This window comes from Podarcis tiliguerta (genome assembly GCF_965153285.1).
Source record: "Podarcis tiliguerta genome assembly, chromosome: 16".
Taxonomy (NCBI): Eukaryota; Metazoa; Chordata; class Lepidosauria; order Squamata; family Lacertidae; genus Podarcis; species Podarcis tiliguerta.
Window position 1 is genome coordinate 19,258,137 of NC_139549.1, and position 18,560 is coordinate 19,276,696.

An 18,560-nucleotide genomic window follows, 5' to 3' on the forward strand; every position below is an offset into this window, starting at 1 on the left:
TGCTCCCCACATTGAAGCACCAGGTAAAGGACCTTTCCATTTACCTTGGCTTTTGGGATGCATCAAGCATTAAAAAAAAATGAATTATATTGTTTTTCTGTCTACTATTGTTACTCTTTCCTGCACACCTATCCGTTTACAACATGGCATTGACAATATTTTACTATTGTGTACTGCCATGCATGGGATATGGTACTGTTGGCCAATCTGCTCTACTGAGCTTGTTGGAACCAACACAGAGACACAAAGACAGAAGCACACACACACACACGTATATACATGCAGGACGGCTGTAGCTTTCTGCTTTGCATGCAGAAAGTCCCTGTTTCAATCCCCGGCATATCTAGATAGGGCTGGGAGAAATTGCTGCCTGCCTGAAATCTTGGGAGAGCTGCTGCCAGTCATTGCAGAGACAACACTGAGCTTGATGGGCCAAGGGTCTGACTTGGTATAAGGCAGCTTTCTATGTAGGCCGGGATGCAAGCAACAAACCAGCAAATATCCCTGAACCTGCCCATGGGCAGTGGCCATGGGGCATGCTGCTTCACCTGTCCCTCTGCAGCATGCTATGATCGCTGGGAGCCCCAGCTGGGTCTCTGCAGGTCTTCTGCTCTACACTGTATTCCTGCCACCCCTCCCCACAGGAGAAAATTAGGCGCCATCATGAGCTCTGCCTCTTCTGTCTCAGCAGCACCCTTCCTGCTCCAAATCCTGCACCCAGTTTAACTGGTAAGGTTCAACACTCACTGCTCCAGAATCGAACACATTTAAAAGGAATGAGGTTCTGGGATCCCATAGTTTCAAGTTATCCTACAACAAGGCTCCAACCACCATGCTCTGACCTCGGCCCTCCTATCACCACTTCCTTATATACAAAGCAGGGAGTGTCCCACAACAAAACCAGAGTTAGCTGCACATTGAGAAAGCAGGGGGGAGAATTGCCATGGGTTGTCGACAGTAAGGAGGATGGCATGGCGCGGCCTTCTGTACCTGGGATTCGCCTTGAGCTCCAAGGTCTGTTGCTGTACCACGGGGTGGGGGGACTGGTGCCAGAGTTTCCTGGCTGGACCGGGCACTCCTCTCCTTGAGGGAGCGGGGAGCTGGGAGAGGTAAGGCAGGGCCCTGAGGTGATGGAGGACTTGGGGGGTGAGGAGCTTCAGTTGAGACTACCGCTTGCTCTTTGTTCCTCAATGGCAAATTATCTGCCTCTGTGCTGGATGCTTTTTCTGCCTTGACCTTTCCGCTGTCTGACGGACTGCAGCTCTTCAGCCATTCTTGGCCCATCCCTGCCCCATTTAAGCTGGGGGCACTGCTCTCTGGAAATTCCAGGCCCGACGCCTCACTCCTCCTGTCCCCATCTGGCTTGTGCGACTCCGCTGCTGCTGCCGTCTCCAGAACACCTTCCGGCCCTTCCTCTCTGCCGTGTTCTTCTTTGCACTGCTCTTCTCCATCCTCAGAAGCCATACCTTCCACTTGAGCAGCTTCCTCTTCTGCCGCCTCCTCCTGAGAAGTCCCTCCAGAAGCTCTTCTCCCCTCAGCATTCCTCCCATCACCTGCCTCTCCTTCCTCCGGTCCTGAAAACGCAGAGCCTTCTGGCGGGCTTTGGAGACTGCTCTCAGCAGCTGCCATTTTGTCACCCACATCCCTACTCCTCTCAGGACTGGGTGGGGAAGTGAGGACCGGGATGGGCATCTCTGCCATGCTCACCTCTTCCACCTCTTCCCTGCCCTCCCTTGCAGGAGACAGTGGCGAGTCTGGCAAGGTTTGAAGGCTGCTGCCACCCACCCCAGCCAAATCTTCCTCTGGCACAAATTCCACTTGCTGCAGGGGCACTTCTGGGGAAAGGCTTATTGGTGGGCTGGGGCCTTCAAGCCCCTCAGACACTTGGCAACAGCCCATCTCTGTTTTGTCCCCTATCCAACTTTCCTCCTGTTTAGGAGCCTCCTCGACAGAAACAGATTCACATGCCTCCTGGCTGGTTTCAGCCTCAATCTGCTCCCTCTCCAGTTCCAAAGGGGGCATCTTTTCCACTGCACAGCCCAGCTCGCCATCAGAAAGCTCTCCTTTAAAAGCAACCCCCTCCTCCTCCTCCACCCCACTCCTTGCTGGGCCAAACGGAGGTACCTCAGGCAGGCTGCCATCTCCAGGAGTCCATGTCCCCCCTCCCCATCGCTCCATCTTCACCACAGCGCTACCCCCACCAGGCGAGACAGGAGCAACTGCTAACAGGGATGGATCTCCTGCTGCGCTAGTCGCTGCTTCTCCAAAAAAAGCAGCCATGGGGGAAGGCCCCATGAGGGGAGACAAGGCCATGAAGGCCGCATCCGACGACAACCCCATGGACTCTGCGTCGTCGGTGACTAGGAGGGGCCTGTGTTCAGCGAGGGCTGAGTCTTCTGCAAAATACATCACCACAGAACCATGGGTGGGAGAGGAGGGTCTTTCTGTCAGGCTCCTGCGGCCTAGTCTTTCCCTAGGCGGGCTATCTGGGGCACAGGGCACGCTGAGGGGGTTGGAGCTGTCCTCCACCAAAGGTGTGGCCACCTCTGCCGAGGGGCTTGGAGACTCTGGGGACAGCGGCATCTTCTCCAGCCTGCGTTTCCGCACAGGGGGGGCCTCAGGTGCCAACGGAGACGAGAGAGGGGAATCTGTGGGGCCTGGAGGTCCCCTGAGGGGGCTCTTCTTCCTCCTCTGTGGCACAGGAAGAGGGTTCTTCTCTCTGGGTTTCCAGATATCGCCAGGCCTGGAAGCAAGCAAGAAAGGCAAGTCCTGAGAAATTGGCCCCAAAAAGGAAAACACATCTTTCTTCTGCCAACGAAAAGTTCAAACTCCTTCCTGGCCGAGAGTTGGGATGGAGCCACCACTGTCTCCCAGCCTCAACCTTTTCTGTTTTCCTGCCAGCATTCTCCCTTGGGATCCTAACTCTCCATCTCTGCTCTGAGACCCACTTCACTGCCTGCATGTGCATGCATGCAAAAAACAACAACCATTGCATCCCCAACACGGCTGCCTTCTAGACTGACCCTGGGCAACAGCAGCCCTGTTTGTTTTTTGCAGCTTAGCAGAAGCAAGCATTGGGAAATGGTACAGGACAGTGCAAAAGTCCAGAGAGAAATGGAAAGGACAGGCATGGTGGGGAAACAGGAGAGACAAGGGCAGAGAAAGCAAGTCAGAAAAATGATCTCAGCGTCACGGATAGGGAACCTGCAGTCCTCCTGTTTTTGCACTACAGCTCCCATCAGCCCCTGACCATTGGCTACCCCTGTTCTTTGTGGATGGAATTATTCATCCCAAGGACCCTCCAGATGTTGCTGGACTCCAGCTCCCATCAGCTCCAGTCCACAAAGTCAAAGGTAAGGAAAGATGGGAGTTGGGAGACCCACAATGTCTGGAGGGCCAAAAATTCTCCATTCTTAATTCAGAGCATTCCTATGGTGTACAACGGACCCATCTAAGCACTGTAAGCCACACTCAAACGACTATATCGGATGTCCTTTAAAATGTGTTGTGGGAGTTTTTGTTCTTATTTTTAATATGTGTTTTGTGTTTTTTTATATTGCAAGTTTATGTTGTGAACCACCCTGAGATCTACGGATGAAGGCTGGTACACACATTTTAATAAGAATAAGAGTAAGAATGCAGGGACGCGGGTGGCGCTGTGGGTAAAACCTCAGCGCCTAGGACTTGCCGATCGCATGGTCAGCGGTTCGAATCCCCGGCGGGGTGAGCTCCCGTAGTTCGGTCCCAGCTCCTGCCCACCTAGCAGTTCGAAAGCACCCTTAAGTGCAAGTAGATAAATAGGTACCGCTTTATAGCGGGAAGGTAAACGGCGTTTCCGTGTGCTGCTCTGGTGCCGGTTCGCGAGAGCGGCTTCGTCACGCTGGCCACGTGACCCGGAAGGGTCTGCCGACAGCGCTGGCTCCCGGCCTCTAGAGTGAGATGAGCGCACAACCCTAGAGTCTGGCAAGACTGGCCCATAAGGGCAGGGGTACCTTTACCTTTAAGAGTAAGAATAGTAAGAACTTCAGGTTCTTGTACAAATGACCCCTGCCCAAAGCTAGCTCTAGATCACTCCTGCCAGTATTTGAATTATGGAGGGAGATAAAGGGAACTTGCTCCCCACCTCCTAGATTAGTGACTGTTCTTAAAAGTTAACAAGGGAGGGGTACGATATGACTGAGTTGGGACTTGTGGGTGTCATTATGGGACCCTATAGCTCCTCCTCCAACCATAATTTGAGCACTGATCCATGCAAGGGATTATGCTGCCCATCCATTTAGGTTATTAAATACTTTCTACATATTTATTTCAAAGTGCCCAGAGGACGTAACGTTATGAAGCAGTAAAGAAATGCTGCAAATAAAATAGCTAACTTATGGAATAGTTTAAATTTATGGAACTCACTGCAACAAGATGCAGTGACGGTCACCCATACAGGCATATTTAAAGTGGGATTAGACAAGTTTGAGGAGGGTAAAGCTATCAATGGCTACTAGCCAAAGTGACGACATATGCCCTCCAGCATCAGAAGTGGCATTGCTCTTTGAGGAGCAGCATTGGAGAGGGGTCCCTGCTCTGGACTTCCCACTGGGACATCTGACCAGATGCTGGACACTAGGTAGCCCTTTAGTCTAACCAAGTAGCCAGGCTCTTCTTACGAGAAGAAAAGGAGAAACTCGTGCAAAATCTGCCACCACAAAGTGAATCAGAGCAACTGACTGCCCTCTTGCACAACAACCCAGAACCCTTCGCAACAAAAGGGGTTTGGTCTTGTTGCTGTTGTTTTAAAGTTCCCTACAGAGGCAAAGCAGGAGACCAGTGGAAACCAGCAAGCAGGACCAGAGCGCAACACCAACTTTCCCTGCTTGTGATTCCCAGCAAGTGGCGTGTTAGAGGCACCCTGTCTCTGATCCTGGAGGCCACAGACAGCCTCACTCTCCATAAATTTGTCTAATCCAGGATTTCCCAAACTTGGGTCTCCAGCTGGTTTTGGACTACAACTCCCATCATCCCCAGCTAGCAGGACCAGTGGCCAGGGATGATGGGAATTGTAGTCCAAAAAAACCCCCAAAACACAACTGTTGGAAACCCTTTGGGAAACCTTGCTCTAATCTAACCAGATGACCACTATGGGAAGCCTGAAAGCAGGACCTGAGCTTGAGACTCCCACACACACCTAAGCAAAGCCATGTAGTCGAGACTCATTTTGAAGAACAGTGCTGGGGAGGAGGGAATATGTTTTTTGCAATGGGGCAGTGCATTCTCCTGCTTTCTCCCCAGCCCCACCCTTGTCCTTCTAAACACCCGAATTCCCCTCTCCCCAACCCCTCCCTGCCCTGAGAGGCCTCTCACTTCCCGTTCCTCCTGCGAGCAAACTTCTCTTTTCTTCCTGCGAGTGGAACAATCTTACTTCTTCCTAGCCTTGGGGGTGGGGTAGCAGGGACAAGCAGCTATATCTGGCAAGCACCTTCACACCCAAAGAAAGGAGAAGCAAAACTCGCAGCTGTCCGTCTCACTTTGCTCCCACATGCATTTCAGGCCCGCCCAAAATAAATAGAGGCGCCTTCCTCAGCGGATCAGGCAGACAACAAAGCACGAGGGACTCTGCACTTCCTGTGTCCAACGAGAGCGTGAAAGAAAGAAAGGAAGGAAGGAAGGGGGGCCCATCTGCATGATTCATTTTAAATGCTATGATAATGCTCTAAGTAACCATGGCTTCCCCCCAAAATAATAATAATCCAGGGAACTGTAGTTTGCTTGGGGTGTTGAGAGTTGTCAGGGGCCCCCTCACAGGGCTAGAAGCCTCAGAGAAGAGCGATTCTGAAAACTCTAGCTCTGTGAGGGGAGGAGGAAGGCTCCTAACAGCTCTCAGCACCACCCTTAACAAACTACACTTCCCAGGATCCTTTGGGGGAAGCCATGATGGTTAAAGTGATATAAGAGTACAGTGGTACCTTGGGTTACATACGCTTCAGGTTACAGACTCCGCTAACCCAGAAATAGTACCTCAGGTTACGAACTTTGCTTCAGGATGAGAACAGAAATTGTGCTCCGGCGGCACAGCGGCAGCAGGAGGCCCCATAGGCTAAAGTGATGCTTCAGGTTAAGAACAGTTTCAGGTTAAGAACGGACCTCCGGAACGAATTAAGTACTTAACCCGAGGTAGCACCGTACTTTGAATGTAATGGTGTAGATGTGGAGGGAGAGACAGCATGAAAGCAAGAGCAAAGAACAGAGCCCAGGGCCAAAACAGATGTGGATCTCAAATAAAATTCATCCCCCACCCCTTTTAACAATAGAAGTTGTAGCAGAAAGGAGAGGATTGGGACCGTTTTGAACACACGGAAGGGTGATTTAAGCCTATCCTCTGTTCCACAGTCCCATTTTTCTTTTTTTAAAAAACCCCAACCCCACCAAATTTGCACCCCAAAGGAAGCTTTATCAGTGACGATTATTAAGACAGAGAGAAAAACAAGCAGCCACGAGAAATGCACGCAATGTCGCATCTTGTCCCTTTGCTCAAACCCAAACAGATGCTCCTTCTTTCAAATTCTGCGACAGGACCCAGATGTCCAACTTCCCCCGTCTCCCGATAAAGCAGAACTCACCTAACTTCCGTGCCGTCCAATGGCGCCAGCTGTCCCCGGAGCAGTTCGGGTCCTTTCTCTTCCTTCTCTTCTTCAGCCCCTGCCTGTGCCAACTCTGAGAAAGTCCCCGCAGCTTGGTTCCGGGTGTCCGGGCCTCCTGAGGGGCCAGTCGCTCCTCCTGGCAACACACTACTTGCCCCTCTGTGCCCCACACTCCCAGCACACTCTGCACCACTTACTGCAAAGGGTGCCGCCCCAGAGATGGGAGGGGCTGGCTCTGCCGCAGGTGGAAGGCTGTCCAAGGGGGCAATGGTGCCACTGGGAACAGCACCAGATGGTTTCTTGGGAACCTCAGCAACAGCTACGGGGCAAGAGAGAAGAGCTCAGGTGTTGGGAGGGATGGGCAAATCAGTCAAAATCCATTTCTTTCAGTTTCTTTACAGATTTTTTTTTTATTCAACAAGTTCAAATAAATAACACAAATACACATAACAACAAACAACACAAATATACATATAGTCCCTACAAACTCAAAAAAGGCACCCTACCCACCCCCATGACCTCCCTCCAGCATGGCTCGACTTCCTTCAATTTTTATTTGATTATTTCACTGCATTTCTAAGAATCTTCATCTCTTACAACCATTCCCGATTTCATTTTCATCTTTGCTTTATCATTCATATTCTTACATCTACTTTACATATTTAATCTATGCATATTAACATATTCTTTTTGGAACAGTATTTTTCCATGTATTCTTCAAAGCAATTCCATTCTAATTTTAAATTTTGATTTGTTTGGGATCTTATGGCTGCTGTTAAGTTTTTGCTAACTCTATATATTCACTTAGCTTATAAATCCATTTCTTTCAGTTTCTCATTTACCCCATCTGAAGTTCTGTTTCCACATCAGTTTGCATTAAAAAAACAAAAAACAATGAAAACTCATTGGCATTTTGTGCAAAGTTTCTCCTAATAGACACAGTCTTGTGTACAGTTTTGCCTAACACGTTGCACATTTTTCGCAAAGCAACGTTCCCTGATATAATGCTTTCTTCTGTGTTATTTTTGCCTGAACAAACATTAAATAAGTTGGAGTTCTTGTTATTAAGTTGGAGTACTTCTTCTTGGTATATTTTTGCCTGAAAGCCTGGAGAGCTGCTGCCTGCCAGTGTGGACAACACAGCGCTAGATGGACAAATGGTCTAATTCCATATAAGGTAGCTTTCTACGTTCCTACGTTCTTTTTTAACTGGAGATGCTGGGAATTCAAACTAGGACCTTCTGCATCCCATTGGGGCTTCCTCCCTGGACCCTTAAGAGAGCCACACCGTGAGACAATGTGGAGCTAGATGGTCTAAGCTAGGAATGCCTTTTCCCAGCTGGATCCTGGCTTCCCTAACAGTCCACTTCGCCAATCACTTGATACCATCACAACATCAGGTAGCCCATTTTTCCTTCGCAGTCCAGCTTAAGTTCAAAGGAAGATCCTAGCAGGGCTTGCAGTCACAGCTGATCAGAGCTGACTGATTGACTGTGCTACAGAGTGCCCAGGAGGTCACTCTACAATGCAGCCGACCTCAGCAGGCTTGAAGTTCATGCCTATCATCTGACTGGTGGTAGTGATAGCAAACCTCCCTTGCTAAGAAACAACTGGGAGCACACTTTCAGGATGCCAACTGCTTGTTGACAACCGCAATCTATGTGACAACTTCTCAGGTGTGGGAGAAGCAGGTGTAGTTTTTGCAAGATAACACTGCAAGCTAAATGGGGACCTATGCTGGACCCAGTAAGGCCTGCAAGCAGGAGGTGCTCAATCACGGGTCTAGACCTGGCAAAAGACCGCTTCAAATATTTATCCTTTTTAATCCTCTCTACCCACGACGGGGTGAGCTCCCGTGGCTCGGTCCTTGTTCCTGCCAACCTAGCAGTTCGAAAGCACACAGTGCAAGTAGATAAATAGGTACCACTCTGGCAGGAAGGTAAACGACGTTTCTGTGTGCTGCTCTGGTTCACCAGAAGTGGCTTAGTCATGCTGGCCACATGACCCAGAAGCTGTACGCCAGCTCCCTCGGCCAGTAAAGCGAGATGAGGCCGCAACCCCAGAGTTGTCTGTGACTGGACCTAACGGTCAGGGGTCCCTTTACCCTTTTTACCACAAATGAAACCTCCTTCTTCCCTTACATCTGCTTCTTACCCTTGCCGGTAACACACCCCTTCAGTCATCAGTCAAAGCATCATATTGACACCAATCACTTCTATCACTTTAACAGTCATGGCTCCCCCTGCAAAGAATTCTGGGAGTTGCGGCCCGTCAAGGGTGCCTGAACATGTGGCTCTATGAGGAGTCCCCTAACAACACTCGGCAAACTACCGTTTCCAGGATTCTTTGGAGGAAGCCTTGGTTGCTGGCTGCTAAAAGTGGTGCAACAGCACTTTCAATGTATGGTGTGGATGTGGCTGACTTCTCCCCTCTGCCCAGCCCACACTCCTGCAGAACAAGGGATGCAGCAACCTTTGGTAGGCAGACTCCTTCCTCCCGCTTACCTTCCTTCCTGGAAGGGGCAGCTGTTGCCACTGTGCTCTGAGCAGACGGGTCCTCTTCTTCCTCGGCCAGAGTGTTCAGATCCCGTGAAGTGTCTGCATTAGGAGGAGGAGGAAAGATAAAGGGGATTAGATACAATTCGTGGAGGATAAGGCTATCCATGGCTACTGGCCACAATGGCAGTTTTCTACCTCTGAATGCCAGTTACTGGGGGTCACAAGCTGCTGTTGTGCTTAGCTCCTGCTTTTGGGCTTCCCTTTGAGGCATCTGGTTGGCCACTGGGAGAACAGAGGGCTGGACAAGATGCAACCCCCCCCCCCACAGCCTTTGACCTAATCCAACTTTAGAGCTCTTCACATGTTCTAATCTTAATCTACTGCTTGTACCGAATGCCAAACACTCCCAGAGCAGCCCCCAAACTACCTGGTCCCTTTGCAGTCATTTTATTCCCCCTGCTAGATGCAGGAAATGTGGAGCTAAAGAATCCCTCTGGAAACAACAATGACAACAACACAAGAACACACTGCTATTCGTGCCCGGAACTCCCTCTCAGAAGGCTGCCCGCTCTCTCTTTCTCCCTCATGCCTTGTGAAGCCTCAATCCTTTAGAGCCCCTTCCCAACTGAAATGAAACCACAAAACAGGCTTGCAAAGGTCTGGCCCTTGCAATCCAGCCCACCTCTTCATTTTGTCCCCTTCCTCTCCTACTACTGCCATCATTTGGACGAGGGATCACCAACTATGATCATATTTGGCCTTTGGAGCGACTGCTGTGGTCACCTCCATTCGCTTCTCTCCCAATTCCCCACATCAGTCCCCACCCCACCCTCCTCTTTGGCAGAGCAGCAGAGAGAGCACATGCTCACATTTTGCTTTTTCAAGAGATCTGGGTAAAAGCCGGATTCTGTGGAGTTAAGCTGAGCCTTGAAGAGCCCATAGAGCTGAAAGAGGAAGTGGGAAAGAGTGCCACTCTTCCAACTTCCTCCTTTAGCTGTATGTACTTTTCAAAAGGCCTTGCTAATTGGCTCAAGAGACTTTGTGGGCAGCAGGAATGACCTCAAGGGCGCCACTGCACCCACAGGAACCATGTGGGCAACCCCTGATTTAGATTGCAATCTCTCTCTCATGCACACAAAATAGAACACCACCTCTTATGCTAAAATACATCCGCTGGCCTTGCTCTAAAAGGGCACCAGGTTGGGGAAGCCTGCATTACACAATCACAATCATTCACTGCTGCATGCTAATCAACCCGCAACAGGCAACACCCTCCGAATAAGCAGCCACAATTGTGAGCATGAGTCACAAGTTCCCCAGTATGCATTGGGAGAAAGTCACAGAGGTTGAGTTCCAGCCAGATTATGAAAACGATGGTTCAATGGTGCTAAGCAAACCTTGGGCGTCTGTCTACGCCTACCTGCAAAATAGTCCGTCAACACGTTTTGGAGAAATCCTGAATGGATGAAACAGACAGACAGACAGAGAATAAAGAGAGAGAGAGAGTGACTTAAAGGCAGAAGCAAATGCGAAATCACTGGTGGAGAAGCACTGTGGGGGAAGGTGAGCAATGATACAGCAGATTCTAGGAAGAGGGCAGGGCATGCATGAGTAATTAAATTTGGAAAAAGGACATTTGAAAAGCACAACGATGCTCCCAGGCAGGCAAGAAAGACATGGTATCTCTTGAGAAGGAAAAGCAAAGAGAGTCCAGAAAGCCAATGGATGTTTGATGGGGTGGGAAATTCTGTGATTGTGCTGTCCAATAGGAGGAAGTGGGGACAGAACCTGCATTATACCCAGTGAGATTTTTTTTCTCCATCTAGCTCAGTATGACCTGCTCTGACTGGCAGCGGTTCTTGGGGTCTCAGGCAGAGAAGCATCTTTCTCATCATCCTCTGGATCCTGACCTTCTGAGGGAAGAGGAAGTACAGAGTATACCCAGCACAACCAGCATGGAAACACAGTGGGATAGGAGAAGATGGATAGTTCACTCCATCCCTCCTCTGCTAGTCAGCTTGGTTTTCACTGTATTTACATGTTTCTCCTCCTCCAGGGAGAGCATGGAAATGCAAGCAGGTAGCTTCTTAGCAGGCTAGTAAAAAATGGCAGCCTAGTAACTTTTATGAGCTTTTTTTACAAGGCTCCACTGAACAACAGTTGCAACCTTCCCTCTCTCCTCCTCTGGCATGGGCACTTCTGCTTTTAAACTAAGCAAAGTTCCCTGTTACATAGGTATGAAGTCAGGGAAACACTGGTTAGTTTAAACTATAGATAATGAAGAAGCCAGAATCAATCATAAATCACAGTTTGATCCTGAACTAGCCATAGACTAACCAGAGTTCCCCCAAGAACAGATGTAAAGAGGCTTGGATGAGTTTGAAGGAGAAGGAAAATATTCCAATCTCCCGAAGGGGAAGTACATAAGCCCAAGGCTCATAGATGTAACCCTAAACCAGCCATGGGAAACTTGCTGTCCTCCAGAAGTTGTGACTTCAGTTCCCACCAGGCCCAGCCAACAGGGACAATGGTCAGGGCCATTGGCAATAAGCTACGGTTTTAGTGCTAGTCTCCCACATTTATTTGTTTATATGATGCCTTTCTACCCGACATCAGGTCTCCAAGGCAGCTGACAGTAAGTAAGCAAGATTAATACACAGAAAAATAAAAACATAATGAAAACAATAAAACCTAAACCAGAGAGTGGGAACCAGCAGCCCCCCACCTCAAGGTTGCTGGATGACAACTCTTTATCATCCCCGACCACCAGTCATGCTGGCTGGGGCTGATACGAGCTGGTGTCCAGCAACATCTGGCCACAGGTTCCCCACCCTTGGGTTTAGAGTTTGGCCACCCTTTTTGCTTAGGTTCGTTTTCATTAATTTCTCTTAAGCAACGGCACTGGCAATTCAAGCTACGCTTGATAAGAGCCAAGTAAAAACATATGGCAAGACCTCAGTGGTTCAGCAAGTTAATTATTTACAAAGAGTCTTGGAAAACCAAGAGCTGATGGGCCAGGCCAAAGCTCCACAAAAGACCTCAGCTCACCTGCAAGTTAACTAAAGTGAACTTTGACAGAACCCAAGCAACTCGCTCGCTCCAATTCAAGCTCTAGCAAGGAACAATTAGCTCTGGTTCCAGGAACCAGGAGTGGAGACGGAAGGACTTCCAAGACTGGAGGGAAAATGCTGGCATCCCTCTTTTGCTGATGAAAGAGGTCTGCAGGGCTGGGCCCAAGAAAAGTGAGGTTTCTGGCACAGAAGGGTCCCCCCACCTTTAGACGATGCCCCCTGGCTTGCACTATCCTCTTGGCGGCTCTTCTTCGGGGCTTCCTCTGACTCCTCTTCGCTGTCAGCGAAGTCCTCCAGGTTGGCGATATCGGAGGGTTTGACGCTCATCAGGCTTGCCAGGCTTTGCATGTCCTCATCCCTGCAAAGGTGAAAGGGTTAAAGGAATGTCACAAGAAGGCAGCTGCTTTTCCATCACCCACCCTCACCAGGACATTTTTGGCCAAAAGTGACTTCCCTGCTCCCTGAACAATGGATGCCAATCCAGTTATTGTAGATCTTACTATAGGAAGATAGGAAGCTGTTTATTCATCTAGCCAAGTACTTTCGTCAACCAATTCCAAGTGCTGGTTTTGACCTATAAATACCTCAAGGACTGCCTCTCCCCATATAAACCGACCCTGGACTCTGCGTTCATCATCTGAGACCCTTCTTCATGTGAGGCTCAGAGGGTGGCAACACAAGAACTGGCCTTTTCTGCATTTGTGGAATGCCCTCCCCAGGGAGGTTCACCTGGAGTCTCATTATATGTATTTTAGGCGCCAGGCGAAAATGTTCCTCTTCAAACAGGCCCTTGGCTGATTAATATTCTACAACCTTTTAAATGTGATTGTGGGAAGCGGGAGGTGTTGTTCAGTTAGTTTTGTTTTAACTCATTACTTGTGTTTTTTACCTTGCATTTTATCCTGTGGACCACCCTGAGATCTTGTGATGAGGCGCAGTATATAAATCTAATAAAGAATAATTTATTCAATTTTGTGTTTTTATATCATGGTTTTATGTTGTGAACCACCCAAGACCTGCTGGTAAAGGGCAGGATGCAAAATAAGTAAATAAATAAATGTTATTCTGTCTAGTGGTGACTCTCCAAAGTTCCTGTCCCACTAAGTGCCTTCCTTTTCCATCCCCTACAACCCAAATATTTTTATCAACATTCAGAGGAGGTGCTCCATCTCCTGAGTTAATGGGCCCTGATGCGAAGCTACCTTTGGCCAAGACAATCTAGCCCAATATTGCCTGCTCTGACTAGCAGCCATTCTCCAGGGTCTGTAGTAGGCAAGAGTCTTTTCCCATCTTCTTCCACCCTAACCCTTCCAACTGGAGACGGCAAGCATTGAACCAAGGACCTTCTGGAGGCCAAGGAAGTGCTATGGTGCTTTCCCCAGAGAGAGGGCAACAAAGGATTCCAGGATAGCCTCATTTTTAAAAAGGAGGAGGTCCTCCCGCCACAACCCTCTCCCCAAAAGGCAGCACTCACGTGGCTTTCCCCTCCCGGAGGAAGACGCAAGAGAGGGAGAGCTGCAGTGTGGCGGACACCACCTTCACCGACCGCGGCTTCAGATTCAGCTTCAGGTCCACTTGGGTGGGTGTGGTGCTGGCAAAGCGCTTGAGGTTCACATCCACAGAAGCCAGGACCTTCCGGTGCCCCTTCGATTCCTGGCGTGAGGGCGTTAACAGTCATGATTTCTGCTTAGGACAACTGACATTCTCTCTGCGCACATATTCACAAACTCACCTTTCCTGCTTGCCCCTTATTCCTTTCACAATGCACGGCTTTCAAGCCCCTTATCCCTGCATGCCTCCTCCCCGCCATTAGGAACTCGTACTCAGCCACAATCTCATGTCTCTGGCTATCAGAAAATTGCCATCATCTGCCTGGGATCAAGTCAAAATACTGTACTTCCTTTCCACCTTTAACACTGGGGAATGTTTTCCAGCCTGAGGGCTGCTTTCCCTTTTGGGAAACCTCCCAGAGGGAACATCTCAGTAAATGTAGGAGGAGCCTTGAATGTAAATATTATCTTTGTGCAGTAGTCTAGTTTCTACATGTCCCTACCCATCTCTCTACCCTCCATCCAGGCAAGTGAGAGGCTTTGTCAGTTTAAAGGCCACGTTCCTGCCAGGCAAGAACACTTGGGGTCTGTGAGGGGCGTGGCCTGAGGAGAATTCTGAGGGCCAGACAGAGAGGCCTGGAGGGCCACATCTCATTCCCTTGGGCCTGAGATTGCCCATCCCTGCTTCCTTGCCTTGACTCTCTTCTTGGCTCATACAGTGGGGCCTTCAGTGGTTGAATCATAGAATTCTATAGTTCTAAGGCACCTTGGAGATCATGCAGGAATCTTCAACTATGACATCTCTCTGCCTAAAAACCTCCAGAAAAAAAGAGCCCGGAGCCATCTGAGGCAGCCTGCTTTGCTGTCCAACAGCCTGGCATAGGAAGCCGTTTCTCTGCAAATTCCACCCATTCAGTTCTAGTCTCTTTGGAGCAGCAGGATGCAAGTCAGCTCCACTTCAGACATGGCGGCCCGTTGGATAGTTTAAAATGGCTACAGGATCACAGAGCTGGGAGGGACAGAGGGAACACACAGATCCTTGATGGAGTTGTAAGCTGCCAGAGGCACTAAGACTGGCACGGCATCACAACCACAACCCCAGAGTGAAAAATCAGGGACATTGACAAGGCCTGTCATTGCTGCCTGAGGTGAGGGCATCCTTTTACTTTTTTAGAACTCAATCAATACAGGTCTGTATTGCTGGGCAAGGGACACTCCTGGCAAGAAAAGATGCCCACAGCTTTAGACAAAAGGACCCCTGCCTCCTCCCAGTTCCTATTCCCAGACCCACCAAGGCCCACATTTGAGGCTCCCAGAAACAGGTTCACTTCCACATACATTTTCAATCACGAAGGTCCAGTCTTTGTCTTCATATTCCTCTACATGGGGATCCTGGAAAAGCAATGAGAAGAAGGTCACCTGGAGTGGAGGTCTGAACATACAGTGCCTAGGGATGCAATCTGATCACAAGCACCCTCCGTCTAGGATAATCAAGCCCCTTTCTAGGAGATCATACCGTTTATCCATCTAGCACAATATTGCCTGCTCTGGACTGGACTCTCCAAGGTGGGGACCCAAGGGCCACATTCTTGTCTAGGCAAAATTCTGTGAGGTGGGGAGTGGGGACATGCCAGCAGTGGGCAGGGCCAGTGGGAAAATAGGCAGAAAAACAAACGTAAATATTAACTTTGTACAGTAGACTACAGTCTATGTACAATTGCACGACCCTCTTTCTTTTGCAAAATGCATTATCGAAGGCCACACTGACGGAAAACAAAAGCACTATGACACCAGTTTAAACAGTAAATAGCTTTCCCCAGAGAATTCTGGTAGCTTGTTAAGCGATTTGAGAGTTGTTAGAAGACCCCTACCCTCTTCCCAGAGTTATAATACCCAGAGTTCCATGTAAAGAAGGATTGATAATTATAGCTTTGTGAGGGGAATAAGGGGTCCTCTAACAATAATCAGCACCCTTAACACACTAAAGCTTCCATAATTTATTTGGGGGAAGCCATGACTGTTTAAAATGGTATCATAGCATTTGAAATGTGTGATGTGGATGCGGCAGAAATCTTCCTCCTCCTAAGGCCTTCCTTGTGTCAGTCATAGAGCCCACAACAGACTCCCAGCACTGTGGCCGCCATACCCGATAAAGCGTCACCATGATGTCCACATTTTCAGGTACCATCCACACCACAGTACCCCTATAGGGGTTCTTGATCCCTGGCTGCCAGCCATGAGCCTGCAGGTGGAAAAGCAGATAAGAACAAGCTAAAACATCAACCGGTGCCTCCAGAGGTGCAGCTTCTGCTGGGATTTGGACCCCGCACCTTAAGGCAGCCTTCCCCAACCTTGGGCTTGCCAGATGTTTTGATCTATACAGCTTCCATCCACCCCGGTCAGCTGCAGGAGAGTCCCAGGTTGGGGGAGGTGGAGGCCAAACCCCGCCGTAGTTGAAAAAGTCAACACACCTTGGAGCAGATCCTCCGGTTCCTTCGGGTCCAGACCACAACCAGCTTGTCGGGCTGCCTAGCATTGGGAGAGAAGACAATTCAGAAACAAGAACAAAGAGGCAAACGTACTAGAACCCATAGAGATGTATAGGCCACGTACCTCTGCGCCTTGATTACTTTTATATATCCCTGACTGGCTGGGGCAACCCAGTCAGATAGGTGGGGTACAAATAATAAAACAACAACAATTTATTTAAAATATCAAAAAACTGCTAAACACATCTAAACAGTGCTTTTTTCTGGGGGTATGCATACCTCTAAACATTTTGTGAATCCAAGTTTGGCCTCACTGAAGGGCAGTATTTCAATATGGGTAGAAAATGAAAGTACCCCTAAACATTTTTTGAAGGGGAAAAACACTGCATCTAAAACAAATTGAATTATGGTAAGTTTGTTCTGGGTATAAGCTTCAGTGTGCATGCACACTTTTTCAGATACGTGTGCATGCACACTAAAGCTTATACCCAGAACAAACTTAGTTGGTCTCTAAGGTGCTACTAGACATTTAAAAAAAAAAAAAAATTGATGCTACTACTCTTGGACTCTGTTTCAGTGGTGGCAAGTGCCCCCCTCCCCATTCCAGTTCAAATTTGTCTTCTGGTCTTCTGGGAAAGTTGCTCTTGCATGCCATTCTGAAGAAGAAACTCTTTGGCTGGTCTCTTCCCCAAGTTGGTTTCAGGAGAAAAGGGAAGCTATGATGCGCCCCCCCCCCCAGGCCAACCAGGCATGTACTGGTGGTATTAGGGGATGACTTGGTACATTGTCATCTCTTCTGCTTAATAGCCCACCACTGCTGCTATTGCATTCCCAGTATGGGGTGTGGGGCAGTGGTGTTACTCCTCAGTTCCATTACAAGCAATGCCCAACTTCTGATTTTGCCACTACGCTATTTCCCTCCTAATAATAATAAACGAAAAACAGATTAAGACTTGCATAAACTTTCTAAATATCCGGGTAGGCTTGTCTGAACAAAAATGTTTTCAGCAGGTGCTGAAAAGATTACAGTGAGGGCGCTTGCCTAATACAAACAGGCAGGGAGTTCCCAAGTTAGGTGCTGCCACACTAAAAGATTGAGTACTTACAAATGCACAAGGCGTACTATGTGGCATCTGTAGCCGTGCCAGGTCCGTTGACTGAAGTGGTCAAGTGTGTGTGTGTGTGTGTGTGTGTGTGTGTTAGTACTTTTTAATGGGTGCCTTGGCAGAAAGGCGGCATATAAATGCAATGAGTAAATAAAAATACCCTGTTACTGTAGTTGATCTCTAAGGTGCTACTGGACAATTTTTTTATTTCGACTGCGTCAGACCAACACAGCTACCTACCTGAATCTAAAATATTTTTTGTTAGCATTCAAAGTACAAAGTCCTGTGCAAATTCCTCTGAGTTCATTGGGACTTCATACCCTCCAATATTTATCTGATAAAAATAGGGACATCCTATTTAACAACAACAACAACAACTTGTTGTGGTGGTGGTGGTTGTTTTATTATTTATACTCTGCCCATTTGACTGTGTTGCCCCAGCCACTCAGGGTGACTTCCAACATACAGCGGTACCTCGGTTCTCGAGCGTCTCAGAGCGTTTCAGTTTTTGAATGCCAAAAACCCGGAAGTAAATGCTTCCGTTTTTGAATGCACCTTGGAAGTTGAATGGCTTACGCTGTGTGTTTTTCTATTTTCTCCATTGAAATTGAAATTCTCCCCTTGCGCCTTGGTTTTCAAACGTTTCGGAAGCTGAACAGTCTTCTGGAACGGATTACGTTTGAAAACCGAGGTACCACTATATATCAAAATCTAATAAAACATTAAACATTTAAAACAGTTCTCTATACAAGGCTGCCTCCAGATGTCTCCTAAAGCGTGTATCTCCTTGGCTTGGGGGTCGCATACCCGCCAACATTTCTCTAATGAAAATAGGGACATCCTAAGGAAAAGTGGGACATTCCAGGACCAAATCAGAAACCGGGATGGTTTCTATAAATCCGGAAATGTCCCTGGAAAATAGGGACACTTGGGAGGGTCTGGGACTTGTTCCAATGTAAGGCCGCATCCACACATTACATTTAAAGCAATATGATACCACTTTAAACAGTTGTAGCTTCCCCCAAACAATCATTCTTCACAGGGAACTATGAATTATAACCCTGTGAGGGGAAATAGGGGTCTCCTGACAATTCCCAGCACTGTAACAAACCACAACTCCAATAATTATTTGGGAGAAGCCATGACTGTTTAAAGTGGCTCCACACTGCTTTAAACGTATGGTTTGATTGCGGCCTACGTCTCAATACGGACTGAGG

The 18,560-nt window shown here is 48.5% G+C and overlaps 1 protein-coding gene across 5 annotated transcripts in view; it reads right to left on the bottom strand.

Moving 5' to 3' along the window:
- EHBP1L1 (EH domain binding protein 1 like 1) overlaps nt 1-18,560 on the bottom strand; it is a 42,209-nt gene that overhangs the window by 14,595 nt on the left and 9,054 nt on the right. For 2 of the 5 annotated variants that reach the window (XM_083417259.1, XM_083417261.1), the window contains exons 2-10: nt 16,220-16,277; nt 15,895-15,990; nt 15,087-15,140; nt 13,673-13,851; nt 12,402-12,556; nt 10,548-10,583; nt 9,134-9,226; nt 6,609-6,948; nt 991-2,743 (exon numbers count right to left, since the gene is read on the bottom strand). In XM_083417259.1, coding sequence (XP_083273385.1) covers nt 991-2,743; nt 6,609-6,948; nt 9,134-9,226; nt 10,548-10,583; nt 12,402-12,556; nt 13,673-13,851; nt 15,087-15,140; nt 15,895-15,990; nt 16,220-16,277 — 2,764 coding nt within the window. The remainder of the gene's footprint in view (nt 1-990; nt 2,744-6,608; nt 6,949-9,133; nt 9,227-10,547; nt 10,584-12,401; nt 12,557-13,672; nt 13,852-15,086; nt 15,141-15,894; nt 15,991-16,219; nt 16,278-18,560) is intronic. The other 3 variants (XM_083417262.1, XM_083417260.1, XM_083417263.1) reach the window with 3 other exon arrangements.